The sequence below is a fragment of the Triticum urartu genome, chromosome 2A, assembly GCF_056163025.1.
Source record: "Triticum urartu cultivar PI428250 chromosome 2A, HENAU_Tu73, whole genome shotgun sequence".
In the NCBI taxonomy this organism is placed as follows: Eukaryota; Viridiplantae; Streptophyta; class Magnoliopsida; order Poales; family Poaceae; genus Triticum; species Triticum urartu.
Window position 1 is genome coordinate 19,783,346 of NC_141874.1, and position 17,791 is coordinate 19,801,136.

A 17,791-nucleotide genomic window follows, 5' to 3' on the forward strand; every position below is an offset into this window, starting at 1 on the left:
TGGATGTGGGGTTTGCTGGGAGAGTTGGGAAGAAAGGGAGGATGCGGACGGAGCGGCACCGCCGAGCTTTGTGGCCGGAGCACCAGCAACGGGCACACCTGACTGGGTCACGGCAGCTCTGGACCTTATGATCCAGAGCGAGGCAACGAAAACAACGTCGTTTGGAAAGTGGAGGCAGGGGTGGGTGGTGGACTGATGGAGAGAGGCGTGGGGTGTATGCGTTATTTATAGGAGGAGGGTTGTGGGCTGCATGTAGGTGCGCTGGAGGGGAGAGAAGCGCATCCCGATATGATCTGGGCGATGGTGGCTTATCCAAATGTGGCATCACGCATTCGGTCAAAGGGCGGCTGGAAGAATAGTGGTCAGTCGGCATGGGTAGGAGTGGCTGGTCGTCAGGGTATGGATGTGGAGCGGGTGACGCGAGCAGTGTTAGAGCGGAGTGTTGTGCAGGGGCGTGGGGATCGTGGAGCGTGGGCATGCATGCGGGCGCCGCAGGGGAGGGCGGTCGGTGTTGATGGATGCGTTGGTGGGACCCAGGTACAGCGGGCAAGCAGTCATGCACCGAGTCTGCGTCCGTAGCAAAGGACGAGTGTAGCCGCGGGTGGGTGGCGTGGGGCGAGCTCAGGAGGTGAGAGATTTGACTAGTTGGGATGATTTTGTCTGAGGTGAGAGCATGGCTGCAGCTATCTCTTCATTTTCAGGGAGGGTCAAGAGCATAGGAGTGGGAACAGGTGCAATATTCGTTGTGGGATGGTGGCAGAGGGTTGGGTCTGGCAGATTCATGGGGTGGTGGGTGCATTGCATGTACCGAAGGGCACAGGCGTGTTCTGTGTAGTGTGTAGTGAGCTTGGCGCTGTGTGTTGTGTGGAGAGAGTAGACGGGTGTGGCCCGAGTATGGATTCGTGTGTAGCATGGTGAACATGTCTGGTTATGTTGGGCGTGGCCGGTCCAAGTTTGGCGATGATACGCTGGTCATGGTCAGTGGCCGTTGCAAGTTGGTCAAAAAGGTGGAGAGATAGACATTTGAAAACTAGGGGCGATTTTTTCAGGATTTCAAATCTGACTTCGATGGATAGTACAGAGGAGCGGAACACGCGGTCAGAGAGCTTAGTTGCCTGAAAATCTTGTTTAACCGAGAAATGGTAGTCTAGGGCGTTGCAAATTAGCATGGTGTTTGGGTTAACATTTGTGGAGCTGCAGACGATCCAAAAAGGAATCGGTGGTGCATGGCGCGGCGAGAAGATAGGGCGTGTGATCTCGGTGTGTTACATGTTTAGAATACGATTAAAGAATTTAAATCCATAGCGGAACGGCCTAACCTTAGAAGCGGCGACGAGAGGTGTCGGTGTTGAGTCCGTCGGGGGAGCCAGGTCACCACAGGGCGCCGGAGCAGTGGAAGCCACAGCTTGCAGCGATGGTTGGCGGATGATGGCGCGTAGACGCTGGGGCGAGGGAGGCCGAGCCGTCGCCGCTGCCAAAGGTGACGAGGATGCGGCAGCGACGATTGATGCGTAGAAGTTGGGCGTGACGAAGGGAAAGCATGCGGTGATCCATGCTTGGGCGTCCGTTGATGCAATACAGAAGGAGTAGGCCGAAGTTGATAGTTGTTTGACATCAAAGGTTTTCGCCCTGCCCCCGAATCTTGTTTGGAGCAGGGCAGCGACGAGGTAGCAATTCAGGGGGAGGCGGGAATTGTGGAAGAAAATGAGGGTTGCCGAAGGGCTGCGGCATGGCGGGGAGGCGAGACCATTGACCTTTTTTGCTGCCAGAGGGCGGCCTGGAAGGCAAGACCAGTCGATGGATCTAGGTTTAGAGATTGCTGAATGAAGCGAAAGGCGTGAAGCATACGATCGGCAATGTCGATCGTGTGAGCAGCATGGCAGATTGTTTCAGGCGTGAAGCGAGGCTGGCGAGGAGGGGGTGGGGCAAGCAGACGAGTAGCAATGGAGGCAGGATTATCTCTTACCGAATCCTCCGGCGAGCATACGCCAAAGGAGATGTGGATGCGGGAGGAGACGATTTCCATTTCCCGGAGAATGCCAAGGGCCGTACAACGGTATACAGTCAGCTATCTATAAGGGCTGACAGTTAAGATTTTAGATGATGTGGAGGAGAGAAAAGCAGGAAAAAAGGGGAGGCCGTCGGTAAATCTGCAGACGGGCGCTTCGCTTGAAACTCGCTGGCTATCGACGCCTCTTTTGCCGTTGTATGGATGGGCGTCGGTAAATCTCAACTGCTTCTTTTCGGAAGCCATGGCGGGCCTGTCTTCTGTGCTCGTGAATCTTGGCGAGCGGCGGCGCCGTATATCTCATTGTCCTCGTGAATCACAGCGATATTCTTCGATTCTTCCCGTCAAACTGAGCTGCTGCTGCTGCTTCTGTTCTTCCTGTGAAAAACATCTTCAATTCTTCATCATGCAGACTCCGTCTATACTTGCTCCCATCAATGGTAGCTACATGCATTGATTTCAGAATTTTGTTGCCCCGTAGCTTGATTGATGGAGGCTGAGTTTTAGTCGTAGGAGAGGAAATGCATAGATTAGATGATTTCTTACTGCATGCTGCTAAGAATTGGCAAAGAAAAACTGTAACAATTAGAAGATTCAATAGCGGAGGAAGAGTATAGTACGGAGGAAAAAAGAGTAAGATTTATGTTGTGCCCAACAAGCAGCAAATCTCGAGCAGAGACTAGATGCAATTAGTGTTAATAAATAGTTATTTTAGTGCCCATCCAACGGCGACTTTGCTAGCAGACAGCGGAAAAGACACCCCGTTGTAGGATGAGTCTATAGCTCTATCTTCATATGACATGGACACAAATTACAGACAGCTGCCGTCTGATCTAATGTACATGCCCTAAATAACATCTACCATAACATTTGAGATACGAAGAATTACAACCAAGTTTATGAACCACTCGACTACTAAAGGCAATCGAGCGAGACGAAAGCAGCTGAAAGATGATTGTGACCTAGGTGTGGACGAGTACAACCATCACTGATGATGAGATGCGTATATCCTAAGTGTTATACATGTAAATACATAAACAAAAATGATGTCTGTCGAATCCAGATCGATCCATCGAAGTTGAATGTAGAGTAGATCCAGGTAGATCTACCGAAGACCAACGTCGATCAAATCCTCCCACACAGATTTCGTCAGTGCTAGACGCATTGCCAAGACGGGATGAGACGTGAGAGATATTATTCCGATCAAGGAATGTCACTAATGCCTCGTAGCCCCGAACAAAGCACTCAAGCTATCTAAAACAAAAACGGGATCCCTCCCACCGACGATGGGCCAGGGTCCTCCGCACCTCCAAGGCCCAAAGGCCATTAAAGGCGAGGCGGACCGATGGTGGTGCCAGCGGGAGGACAGAAGCCCGAATCACCTGTTGCGTCACGTCATGGGGAGTAAGGGAACTGTTCATGGCAGAGTCACCTAGTTGTGTCATTACACTCGGTTTTGAATTAACAATAAACCTCAAAAGGAAAGGACACACAAGGGGTCGTGGGTCACTTACGACACATTGAAATGATTCCTTCATAAGCCACCTCGTATGTTAGATTTGATTTTAATTATCAATTTAACCACCAAAAAATATGTTATATAACCTACGAATATACACAATGCACATAATTGTAATAGAAGTGAAATTGCGACAAAATAAAAGTACAGTAGAAAAAAGTAATCACAAAAGGAAATAAAAGGTATAATTGCAAAAATAACTTTTATTGCATAGTTATAAAACACAATTACACTGAAAGGTGCAATTATACAAATTTAACAAGTGCATTTGCATAAAAGCACATATATCATCATCATCAAACTTTTTTTAGTTTGCATTTAACATATATCATCATCAAACTGTACATACATGTAGTAAACACATCCATATATACATGTGATTTTTTTCAAAAATAAAATAAATTTAAAATACAATTTCTGAAAAAAACTTCATGGAGCATGAGCTCTAAAATGGATTTCTATCTATGAAGTCTTTTCTGTCGTATTTTCTTACAACTTTTATAATGGTATTTTTGATGTATTTCGGACATGAAAATGCCATAAGCACCCTAATGATGGGAGTATCGCACATGATAAGGACATGGTCGAACCATATGAGGCCTAAGGGAGAATGAAACCAATAAACTTAATCATATGTCGATTGTCGAGCCAGACCGGGTTTCAAGCCGAGCTTAAAAAAGGGTGAATCCCGAACTACAAGCACAAGCCTGACCTAAAGCCATACCACATTCCTTTTCTCAAGCCTGAGATTAGCGCTAATCCCAAAGCACAACTTGAATGTTATTTTTAATGCACACGTGCAAAGCCGATATGATGCTCCAATTTCCGTCTCGAAAAACCAAAAAACAGGAGTCAAGCCCTCAAAATGAAGCCCAAACCCAGCCCGAGAGGTTAGCTCGACATGACCCAAATTTTGACGGCCAAGCTCGGGCGGGGCTGCCCATGTTCAGGTTTAGACCCAACCGGACACGACGCAGGTAAGGCCGAACCAACTGGCGCCAAGGCGAGAATGTATTATGTGAAACCAATCAATTAGTGTATCGAATGCATCAAACGGTTTTAACCCTTTGGATAGAAAACCAAGGGATGAAACTTGGCCTGAAGATGGTTGTTGGCGCATTCACAGAAAAAAGGGCTGAACATTTTATCATAATAAACCCAGCGGTCCACCCCTATAGTCAACCATTTTGCTATAAGACCTAGCTTTTCATTGAAATTAACCCAACAACCCACCATATGGAACAACTGTGGAAACTAGACTACATGTTGGTTTTATTGAACTATAAGGTTCTTTTTGCAAACTACGTTTACAACCATGTCTCTTCATCTTGTCCATTGCTTTTCTGTCCAATGGCCCAAAACCATATGGTACACTGGGTACATAGATTACCCCTTCTTCATCAGATATGTTCTCGGTGCTAAGAGCATCTGCAAGGGAAATTGGGAAATTTGGCCCCCGACACGTTCAAGCGCGTCCGTCAACATCATCGGGCGGCCTCTCATTTGGGCTACCGCACATAGACACACCTCAAATCCATGCAATCCATACACGTCAATCATATAATACATATCATCCCAATTCAACAGTTCGAAACAAATACGACAAAACAAAACAGATCATTGTTCAACAACCCGGACATGCCAAAATAAAATCAAAGTCCGAGCATGATGGATCACTCGCCGGACGTCATGCGCCTGCTCCGTGGCCATCCTTTCCTCCTGCTACGCCCGCATCCTTGCCGCATGCTCCGCTGCTGCCATAGCCGTCCTCGCTGCCTCGTATTCCCTATGCTCGTTGATCTCCTTCTTCATCCCCGCAAGCCAATTCTTTGCATGCTCACAAGAGTCTTTCGTCCGCCGACATTATCTTCGCATTCTCCGCGTCTCATACGATTTACAACCTCTCCTTCTCAAGCTCATCTCTCTTAGTAATAATGACACACGGTGAGTCACAACAGAATCACCGCCGCAGTCGTCATACTCCTACTACACGCCATGGAGCTTCTTTTGTCTCTTCTTCTAGAGATTAACAAGCAGTAATACTGAATATTCATTGTTAACCCAGACTCATCTGCTCTTACTCCCTCCGTTTTTTTATTCTGCATATAAGATTTGGTCAAAGTCAAACTACACAAAGTTTGACCAAATTTATATAAAAAAATATGAACATCTACAATACTAAAACTATATATTATGAAAATATGTTTCATGATGCATCTGATAATATTGATTTCATATTGTGAATGTTTATATTTTTTATATAAAGTTAGTCAAATTCTATAAAACTTGACTTTGACCAAACCTTATATGCGGACTAAAAAGAAACGGAGGAAGTAGTAAACAGTAAATCATAAAAAGAAAAAACTGAAACATTCAAAACAATATAATATTTTGTGTCAACCAAGACACTCAAATGCATGATGATGATGTCGGGGTAAAATTTCATCGTGTTCGGATATCTGAGAAGCTTGTGGCAGAAAAGAGAAAATTGGACAGCCCTAATTTTGATCATTTTGCTGAGAACTACTCATGTGTCCAAACAACATCAAATTTGGCACAAAGATCACACACTCAAATATCTTCCATGCCAAAACGCAAGGGAGCAGATAAACTCGAGAGCTCAATCGCCATGTCTATTACTTTAGAGCAACTCCAACGGGCCGATCCAAACGGACGGTGATTTCGTCCGCGTTTTGTTCGTTTGGGTCGGCCGCCCGCCCGGCGTCCGCCCTGTTTTTCATATGGGTCGGCAGCGCGTCCAACGCGCCGACCCATATGTGCAGGCGTGGCCAGCTGGCCGCCCAATTTTGCATTGCATTCTCACATATGGTGAAATGAAAATTTAACAAACAAAATAGTCCATGCAAATAAATAATATAGTTTACAGGCCAAATAAAAATAAAAATGTTTCACATAGTTTTGCAAAACGAATAAAAAAGATACATTTATTGGTTGCCAACATGAGTCCACATATGCTCAACCAAATCATTTTGCAGTTGCACGTGAGTTTCCCAATCACGCATGTCTTCATGAAACTGAGTGAACTGCTCAAATGTTGCCGCTACTCCATGCTCAGGAACAACATTCTCACCCTGAAACTGAAAGCCTTGATCGTACAGACGTTCCGGGCGCTCGTCTTCTACGATCATGTTGTGCATGATCACACAAGCAGTCATCACCTTCCATAGTTTCTGCGTGCTCCAAGTATTAGCAGGACACCGAACGATGCCCCATCGAGATTGCAAAACACCAAAGGCACGCTCGACATCCTTTCTAGCACTGTCTTGCTCTTGGGCAAATCTTTTCCTTTTCTCTCCGACAGAGTTGGGTATTGTCTTGACAATAGTGATCCACTGAGAATAGATACCGTCACCCAGATAATACCCTTTGTCGTAGGTGTGACCATTGACAGTAAAGTTCACCAGCGGGCTGTTGCCTTCGGCAAGCCTAGCAAACACCGGCGAGCGCTGAAGCACGTTGATATCATTGTGTGATCCAGCCATGCCAAAGAAAGAGTGCCAGATCCAGATATCTTGAGACGCCAAGGCCTCTAGTATGACAGTGCAAGCCCTGACATGTCCCTTATACTGCCCTTGCCAAGCAGAAGGGCAGTTCTTCCACTCCCAGTGCATGCAGTCTATACTGCCAAGCATCCCCGAGAAGCCCCTGCTAGCATTCATCGCCAACAAACGGGTTGTATCTTTAGCTGTCGGCTCTCTCAAGTACTCAGGGCCAAACACATCAATCACAACCTTGCAAAACTTATACAGGGACTCTAGGCATGTAGACTCGCTCATACGAACGTACTCGTCAATGAGATCACCGGGCACTCCGTATGCAAGCATTCGGATGGCGGCAGTGCATTTTTGATAAGAGGAGAAACCAATCTTGCCGACGGCATCCTCTTTGCACTCGAAGTAGTCATCATAGCCGACGACTCCCTCTCTAATACGGTTGAAAACATGCCTATTCATACGGAACCGGCGGCGGAATTTGTGATGTTTGAACAACGGGTTTGTTGTATCAAAGTAGTCCTTCCAGAGAAGGAAATGCCCGCTCTCCCGGTTACGATTCAACGCCGAAAGGTGACCTGGAATGGAGCCACGGAACAACGGCCGCTGGTTGTTGAGGTGGTGATGGACCAACACAGCAGCCAATATGTCCTCCTCGTCGTCGGACGAATCATCGGAGTCGCAAAGGAAATTGTGGAAAAAGAACTCGTCAACGGAGTCCATTTTCGTACCTTGGCAAACTGTCGAACAGCTTGCGGGCGTCGAAGAAGGAGACGGACGGCGAGGGGAGACGCGGCGCCCACAGACCAGCTAACTGCCCGGCCGGCGTCCGACGAGGGTGACGGCGTCCGACGAGCGTGTCGGTCGTCTGTGGCTGGGGCGGCGAGGCGTCTTTTTGGTCGCCGGGCGGCTGGGCGTGGGGGAAACAGCGGCGAGGAACTAGCTTGCTCCCTGGCGGCAAAACGGCGGCGGCGGGCGACTGGGGGCAGGGGCGGCGTTGCTGGGCGGATGTGGAGGCGGCGGCAGCTGGAAGAGTCGCCGGCCAAATGGGCGGCGGCGTCGGTGACGGAGGAGGCGGGGGCGAGGGTTGCTTGTTGGCTGGAGGGAGGGAAGGCCAATGTGCCACAGACGAGCGGGCCCGGGGACAGGAGTAGGCGAGCAAGCGCGCGTCCGTCGCGTGTCCGCGCCGACGTAAATCAGGCTCAAAAATGGGCCGGGAATGGGTCGTCCGCGGACGAAAAACGGACGTGCGTCCGTTTGAGTCGGCGCGTTGGGCCGCCTTTTCTGTCCACGCCGATCCAAACGGACGGCCGCGAACGAAATGGGTCGCCCCATTGGAGTTGCTCTTAGGCTACTCGTATCCATTAAGGCCTCCTTTGGTTTAGAGGAATCTTGTAGGAATTTCATAGTACATGATTTCTATAGGAAAAATTCCTTTAGAGCCCTTTGGTTTGTAGGAATGGAATCCTATTCCTATGAAGAAATTCTTCCTATCCTTCACATTTCATAGGAAAATAAACATTAGCCTAGACTCAATGGAAAAAAAATCTTAGGCCTCCTTTGGTTCATAGGATTGAAAAATCATAGGAATAGGAAAGTCATAGGAAATGAGAAGACATGCGTCTTAAATCCTATGCATAGGAATAGAAAAGAAGATGCCTTTTGATTCACACCATAGGATTTTTTTTATTGAGTCTAGGCTAATGTTTATTTTCCTATGAAATGTGAAGGATAGGAAGAATTCCTCCATAAGAATAGGATTTCATTTCTACAAACCAAAGAGCTTTGAAGAAATTTTTCCTATAGAAATCCTATCATATAAAAATCCTACAAAATTTCTCCAAACCAAAGGAGGCCTTATGATGTGAATCAAAGGTCATCTCCTTTCCTATTCCTACTCATAGGATTTGAAATACATGTCATCTCATTTCCTATGACTTTTCTATTCCTATGATTTTCCTATCCTATGAACCAAAGAAGATCTAAAATTGGTTGACGAGGCCGAGCGATTGCGTGGTACTTTCCTGCTAAGTATATTGCTAGGTGCAAGTATCTCTGCTACCAAGAAAAGTCTCTGGGTTTAGGCTAGCTGCTCGTGCAGCGTCGGCGCCGCGTCTGCGTAGTGTGGCACCGCATCCGCGCTTGCACGGCATTCTCGTCAGGCCAGGTCTTACCAGGGCCGAGCCGGCAAAATCGAAGGCCCTGTGCGAAACTCTAAAATGGGCCTTATCTCACTAAAGAAAACACTACATAAACATAACTATAATAATATAAAGTTCATAATATCTTAGATACTAACTGGAAATATAAAAATTGTACCTATTCTTGATTGTATCTCTGTCTGGACATCTCTAGTGCTAGGATCATTGTCAACATTTTTTCATGTGCATGCTTTTCATGAAGTAACTGATTATCGGAGGACACGTGTGGTTTTTTATAACAAACTTATCCATATCTCCTTTCTGAGACCGAGTTAATTCCTCTATTTTTTGTTTCTTCAAACGCTTTTTGTAACCAGATTCATGTTTTCTAAATGCAGACATGACTTGGATCTTGCAATACTAGACAACTAATAGATGAAAAGAATAATAAAATTAACTATATAATTTTAGAAGAGCAAAATTAGCTGGTGGAAATCGAAATTCGAAGTAAAGGGCTGACAGGATCACTGGTTATTGACGCGACAACGCTTAAAAAATGGAGATCGAGACATTGGCATGAAGTTTCCTTGCCTTTCAGGTGATTCAGGTCCTTGCCAGCTGCTGTCCGACCATTCCTCCTACCCTCCTGAATCCTGAAAAGGACCTACAGCGTTGAAAATTGGAACAGAATTGCTCGACAGGAGATTCCTGAACCTGAGCAAGGAAAGGAAGGACGATCGGAGGAACCCTAACCTGCCAGACGTCTCTTCGCTCGTCTCGATAACTCGATTGCACTGTTTTTTTTCTTTCTGATTTCGAGGGAACTGATCGCTGGATTTTTTTGAGGGAACGATCGCTGGATGAGGGCATGAGGCATAGATGCTCGAGGGTTGCTCCAGGTTGCGAGACGCCAGGCCAAGCGTCTCAGAGGCCGAAAACGTCAGATTTTTTTTAAAGGCCAAAAAGGTTAATGGATAGTAGTAGTGCTGCGTATAGATTTGGAGGCCCCTGAAAACTGGGGGCCCTGTGCGGGGGCACAGGTCGCACCCCCTTCGGCTCGGGCCTGGGTCTTACGAGTGACGAGTTGACTAATCATGAGCTGCCTCTTGCTTTACCGGGCCCGGTCCGTCGTCATCTGCTACGCCAGCGGTGTCCGCAGTGACGACTGACGAGCGCCCGCGTCGCACGCCGGTATTCGCCGGAACCACGTCCACAACATTCCTAGGCACGTCGCCAGTGGCGGAGCTTGACAAGACTATATGGGGCCGATGACAAAAAAAAAAACCAACCGCAACAAGCAACAAGCAACAAGCGAGAACTTGTAGCCTCCAGGCAAATTTATACTTATATATAGTACTTCCTCTGTCTTAAAATTTTTATCTTAGATTTGTCTAATTATGAATGTATCAAGTCATTTTTTTAGTATTAAATATATTCGTATCTAGACAAATTTAAGATAAGAATTTTGAGACGAAGAGAGTATTATCTATACGAGAAATCTAACGACCAAACGTTCCGTATTTGCCTACAGATCCGAACGCGATCGCAGTGCGAAGGGGGCATCGAGCGCCCGCTGCTACGCACATCGCGGGCAGCAGTTTCCTTCTTTTTCGGCCGTTTCCTTTTATTTCGGTGATTAATTAGTCTGCGCATATAATTTCGTTTCCTTCTTCTATTTAATTTCTCAGTTTCCTTTTTTCCAGCCGTCTCTTTTTTTTCGAGCACTAATTCCTCGCATATGTTTCCTTTTTCCTTTTTCTATTCAATTTCTCAACAAAAAAACATAGAAGCTGAGATTCAAACCTGACCACCTAGGCTATAACGGTTTTGTGATTGAATTTTGTTTAGTTTCCTTTTTGTACCTTTTGATCTCCGGCTAGAAAAGCAAAAGACGATCTCGCGTGTGTGCATGGTGCATAGTATTCGAATATAAATTTCTAGCCAACTAAGTACCTTATGTGTACATTTTATATGAACACTATCCTTTTTAATACAAGAAAAACTAAAAAATATTACTAGTATCAAGAAATCTAATTTTCAAACCATGTCGCTTTTGTTATAGGTACGAATGACATCAGATCTGTATCTAATAGCCATTGTTTGTCTTATGTAGAGAGTGCAGGCGAGGGGAGGGGGCACTGGAAGTTGTTGAAAACAAAACCCTAGTAATTTACATGCAGTGGAGTTGATAACCTTTGTACGAACACCTCGGTAACTTTTGACACAGAAAGGCATAGGGGTGTTGAAAACATACCACCGATAGCTTCTGTGCAATGACAAGATAATTCGCGCATACGGAGCTGATAACTTACGTATAAACACCGTGATAACTTTTGATTCAGAGGGAAAAAAGTTGTTGAAAACATACCTGGTAAATTTTATACAAATAACATGGTAATATACAGATCATCGACCTGATAAATAACATGGTAGGGCTGGTAACTCACGCACAAACATGGTAATATATGCAATAACTTACTGAGTCAAAGTGTGACAATTTTTTGACCTGGAGGGAAGTTGTTGACTAAAAGAAGAAATAATCATCTAAAGTGGGACTCAAACCCATGACCCCTATGATGTAGCAACCATGTACTAACCAACCCACCCTGTCTTGATTGTTGTCCAATAAGTAGAAATATGCCAGTTAACCTTTTTTCACTTTCACTAGGAAATTGCCCGTGCGTTGCAACGGGGAAATAAGTATTCTAGTGGTTCAACATTAATTCTGTGAAATACGTATCTTTGATAGGATGCACCAGCTGTAAGATAACATATTTAGTACTAAGTAAAGCATAGCCAACTTTTTTGGTACCACAATCACTCTTGTCTTCTTCCATGAATTTCAATAAAGCAGACTAAATAAAATTAGAACTAAATTCTATCATATATAATTTAAACCAAACCAGTTCAACGAACAAGTTAAAGAGGAACAACATAGGAATCAAGTACCCTCTACTTATATACTTTATAGAACTGGATGTTGTGTGTCTTGTTCAATGCCATCACGAATCAAGTAGTGTTTACTGGTTAAGATTTGTGAGCTATGTGAAGATCACATCTTGGACTTTGACTTAACTTCTCCTGAGCGCTTCAATCGTCTAAAGTGGGACTCGAACCCATGACCCCTACGATGTAGAAACCGTGTACTAACCAAGCCACCCTGCCTTGATTGTTGTTCAATAAGTAAAAATATGCCAATTAACCTTTTTTCACTTTCATATGAGCCAAAAAAGCATTTTTTTTCTTGTGTTTTTTGGATTTCTCAAGTTGTCTTGTAGTCTCCCATATACCAACGGGTTGTATACCTTGCCCATGTAGCCTCGTTGTAAATATCATGGCAACTTCACATGAGGGATTTTTTGGGTTGAAACATATCCCGGTAACTTCGATGCAAATGGCATGGTAATTTGTGCACCAGGACCAGATAATTTATGTATAAATGTCATGGTAATTTCAACCGGGGGTGAAAAAATTATTGAAACATCTCCTCGGTAATTTATGTGTGAACAACACGATAATTTATGCATGCCAACCCTGATAACTTTGGCACAAACACCATGACACCTTTGACTTGAAGGAAAAAAGTAATCAAAAATGTACCCCGGTAACTTTTTGTATAAACATCGTGGTAATAACGCATCATATACATGATAACTTAGGTACAAACACCATGATAACTTGGACCCCAAGGAAAAACTGTTGGAAAATATAATCTCGATAACGTTTGCGTGAATATCATGGTAATAGAAGCACTGCATACCTGATACTTAGGTGAACCTCGAGGGGGGGGGGGGGCGATTTGTTGAAAAACATATTACTGGTACTTTTTGTGCAAATAACACGGTATTATACGCACAATAAAGTTGATAACTCACTATAAACCCCACGGTAACTTTTGACCCCGGGATGAAAGTTTGTTGAAAACATACCCTGGTAACTTGTGTGTAAATAACATGGTAATATACATACAACAGAGCTGATTACTTACTTAACCCAAGCGTGGTAACTATTTGACCAGGGAGAAATGTTGTTAAAAAATACTTCCCAATAACTCATGTGTAAACACCATGATAATACACACACATGAGAGCTGATAACTCATATACAAATATCACGGTAATTTTTTGACCGAGGGAATGAAAATTGTTGAAGAACATACCCCGATAACTTTTGCGCAACATGATAATATACACAAAAAAGCTGATAACTCATTGCAAACATCATAATCACTTTTTTACTCTGTGATAAAAGTTTGTTGAAAACATACCCCGGAAACTTTTGTGTAAATGACACGGTAACTTATGTTTGACAGATATGATAACGTAAGTATCCCAGATGTGGTAACTTTTGGTCCGAAAAAAGTCATCAGAACATATCAACATGGGATCTAGTTTCGAAGATCTCGCCGAGATGATTTTTTTGTCAAGACGGTTTTTCAATCGAGGCGACGGTTTGAGCTACAAAAAAATTTGAAGTTTGAAAAAAAAGAAAGAATCTAGGATGACATCAGCTTTTCGTCATTTAATTAGAGGGAGGAGTGCACGGGAAAGAAAAATTAGTCATTCTAATGCATGCATGTATACAATTAAAGTGAAATAAGGGTTATTCTTGCCTATTGCTAAAATCTGAACGTTTGGTAGTTATAAAAGTCCTTATCCATATTCCTCGCAAAATACATGTATGATTAGCAATATATACTCCATAAAAAACTAACTACACCAAAATATACGACTTGTTACTTATACGGCTCAGCCTTCAAACTTAACCATGATCTACTTATATTAGGGCATCTCCAAGGCAGACCAACAAACCTCCCGCGACCGTCCGGACCCGGCTGTCTGGACCGCGGAAGCCATTCAACGTCGACCTGTATCGGTCCGTAGAGCGGTCTGGACGTGATTTCCCCTGCAAATCGGAGATAAAAGTGGGGAAGTGCTACCTCTTGAGCACTTGCGTTGGTTTTCCCTTGAAGAGGAAAGGGTGGTGCAGCAAAGTAGCGTAAATATTTCCTTTAGTTTTTGAGAACCAAGGTATCAATCCAGTAGGAGACTACGCGCGAGTCCCTCGCACGTACACAAAACAAAAAAAAATCCTCGCAACCAACGCGATAAGGGGTTGTCAATCCCTACACGGTCGCTTACGAGAGTGAGATCTGATAGATATGATAAGATAATATTTTTGGTATTTTTATGATAAAGATGCAAAGTAAAATAAAAGCAATGAAAATAACTAAGTATTGGAAGATTTAATATGATGAAGATAGACCCGGGGGTCATAGGTTTCACTAGTGGCTTCTCTCAAGAGCATAGGTATTCTACAGTGGGTGAACAAATTACTGTTGAGCAATTGACAGAATTGAGCATAGTTATGAAAATATCTAGGTATGATCATGTATATAGGCATCACATCCAAGACAAGTAGACCGACTCCTGCCTGCATCTACTACTATTACTCCACACATCGACCGCTATCCAGCATGCATCTAGAGTATTAAGTTCACAAGAACAGAGTAACGCCTTAAGCAAGATGACATGATGTAGAGGGATAAACTCATGCAATATGATCAAAACCCCATCTTGTTATCCTCGATGACAACAATACAATACGTGCCTTGCTGCCCCTACTGTCACTGGGAAAGGACACCGCAAGATTGAACCCAAAGCTAAGCACTTCTCCCATTGCAAGAAAGATCAATCTAGTAGGCCAAACCAAACTGATAATTCGAAGAGACTTGCAAAGATAACCAATCATACATAAAAGAATTCAGAGAAGATTCAAATATTGTTCATAGATAAACTTGATCATAAACCCATAATTCATCGGTCTCAACAAACACACCGCAAAAGAAGATTACATCGAATAGATCTCCACAAGAGAGGGGGAGAACTTTGTATTGAGATCCAAAAAGAGATAAAGAAGCCATCTAGCTAATAACTATGGACCCGAAGGTCTGAGGTAAACTACTCACACTTCATCGGCGAGGCTATGGTGTTGATGTAGAAGCCCTCCGTGGTCGATGCCCCCTCCGGCGGAGCTCCGGAACAAGCCCCAAGATGGGATCTCGTGGATACAGAAAGTTACGGCGGTGGAATTAGGGTTTTGGCTCCGTATCTGATCGTTTGGGGGTATGTAGGTATATATACGAGGAAGAAGTACGTCGGTGGAGCAACGGGGGCCCCACGAGGGTGGAGGGCCCACCTAGGGGGGGGTAGGCGCACCCCCTACCTCGTGGCCTTCCTGTTGGTTGCTTGACGTAGGGTCTAAGTCTCCTGGGTCTTGTTCGTTCCAAAAATCACGTTCCCGAAGGTTTCATTCCGTTTGAACTCCGTTTGGTATTCCTTTTCTTTGAAACCCTAAAATAGGCAAAAAAACAACAATTCTGGGCTGGGCCTCCGGTTAATAGGTTAGTCCCAAAAATAATATAAAAGTGGATAATAAAGCCCAATAATGTCCAAAACCGAAGATAATATAGCATGGAGTAATCAAAACTTATAGATACGTTGGAGACGTATCAGGAAGGTTTGCGGGAGTCTGGACCGCTCCCAAGCCCATTTCTGAGGCCAACCAAAAAAAACCTCCCTCCTCTCGGGAAAGGTCCCGCCCGGCGCCACCTGCCCGCATTCATGCCGCTGTAGTGCGCGCCACTCCGCATTGAAGACGGCTCGGGATGGGCGTGACCTCTCACTGCAGCGTGTCGGCCGAGGGCGCCACCCGCTGCACGCCCAGCTAAACACGCCTCCTCGCCGCATTCATACACCCCTATTAACCCCGCGTGAAAGCCGAGAAACCTACTTCGGCCACACGTCCATTCATGAGAGAGCCGGCATTAAACGCAACACCGGCCGAGCTCCTACCATTCGCCCTCTATTTAAATGAGGGCAGACGCCGGGCAAGAACCGCACCCCTCCGCCACTCCCCCAATCACCTCCTCCACCACTCTTCTGATGGCTTCTGAAGAGTAGTTCTTCAGCATACAAGCCGGTTGGGTGGCCCGCTGAGCAGGGGAATACGAGCGAGGCAGCTCACTGCTCCACCTCCCAAGCCTCACTCAGCGGAGCAAGTTGCCGCCCCAACCTGCCATGTGGTTCAACAAATCACCGCCCCAGGCCCACTCGATGAGGAGTGGCAAGTTTCTCGACGCCAGCACGGCAGGGAGCACGGCAACACGGGCGTCATTACTGCCGTCGACGACCGCGCCTCTCGCGTTTGCGGTCTGCGCCTCCCATGCATGCGACCATGCCTCCCATGTCTGCGACTGTGCCATGCAAGCAGAGGCAGAAGCTGGGTGCGCGGAGAGCGACAAGGCGGTGGCCGGTGCCTCCATGTCAGTCGCCATCATCGAGGAGAAGTAGAACATGGGAGCCCGTCGCCGTATGGGTCCCACGAAGGCCACCACCTAGGCGACACCGGCGTACACAGTCGGTGTATCGCTCGGTTCTTCTCTTTCGAGGACCCCTGTCGATCCCACATGGGCTTCACGGAAGCGGAGGCACCGCCTTCCCCTCCCGCTGAAGCATCAGCCGGGAGTTCCACTCCGATGAGTGGCGCGGAAGCAAGCCATCCTTTGCGCTGAAGCATATACCTCCGAGGGTCCCGGCAGTTTGGTGATCGAGCTACCGGACATGAGGAAGAGAAAGGGATCTGCCGGCGGTGATTTAGATAAGGTATTAATTATACCTTCAGAGCTGAACTAGCACTGTTGATGTAAATGTTTATATGAAATCCCGGCTTTTTATATGAAATCCGTCATATTTTCACGAAATTAGGCCGTCTTTGCATGAATTTCGTCCGATTGGTTTTAGTTGTTGTGAAAATGTATGGGGATACGGTTGGATGGCTGCCTCCCGCATCCGTGTCCGCGGACTGGTCCCCCCTGGCCATGGATGGATGATACGTCTCCAACGTATCTATAATTTTTGATTGTTCCATGCTATTATATTATCTGTTTTGGATGTTTATGGGCTTTATTATACACTTTTATATTATTTTTGGGACTAACCGATTAACCGGAGTCCTAGCCCAAAATGTTGTTTTATTGCCTATTTCAGTGTTTCAAAGAAAAGGAATATCAAACGGAGTCCAAACGGAATGAAACCTTCGGGGGAGTTATTTTTGGAACGAAAGCAATCCAGGAGACTTGGAGTCTACCTCTGGGAAGCTTCGAGGTGGCCACGAGGTAGGGAGGCGCCCCCCCCACCCTCGTGGGACCCTCGTGGCTCCCCTGACCTACTTCTTCCTCCTATATATATCCATATACCCCCCAAACATCATAGACGAGAATAGATTGGGAGTTCCGCCGCCAGAAGCCTCTGTAGCCACCGAAAACCAATCTAGACCTATTCCGGCACTCTGCCGGAGGGGCGAATCCCTCTCCGGTGGTCATCTTCATCATCCTGGTGCTCTCCACGACAAGGAGGGAGTAGTTCTCCCTCGTGGCTGAGGGTATGCACCAGTAGCTATGTGTTTGATCTCTCTCTCTCTCTCTCTCCTGTTCTTGAGGTGATACGATCTTGATGTATCGCGAGCTTTGCTATTATAGTTGGATCTTATGATGTTTCTCCCCCTCTACTCTCTTGTGATGAATTGAGTTTTCCCTTTGAAGTTATCTTAT

General features: G+C 45.6%; 1 protein-coding gene across 1 annotated transcript; it reads right to left on the reverse strand.

Moving 5' to 3' along the window:
* Positions 1–6,449: 6,449 nt before the first annotated feature.
* On the reverse strand, positions 6,450–7,762 carry LOC147982992 (uncharacterized). Its single transcript, XM_087542780.1, has one exon. The coding sequence runs from the start codon at positions 7,760–7,762 to the stop codon at positions 6,473–6,475; it is 1,290 nt and encodes a 429-aa protein (XP_087398906.1). The 3' UTR covers positions 6,450–6,472.
* Positions 7,763–17,791: the final 10,029 nt, after the last annotated feature.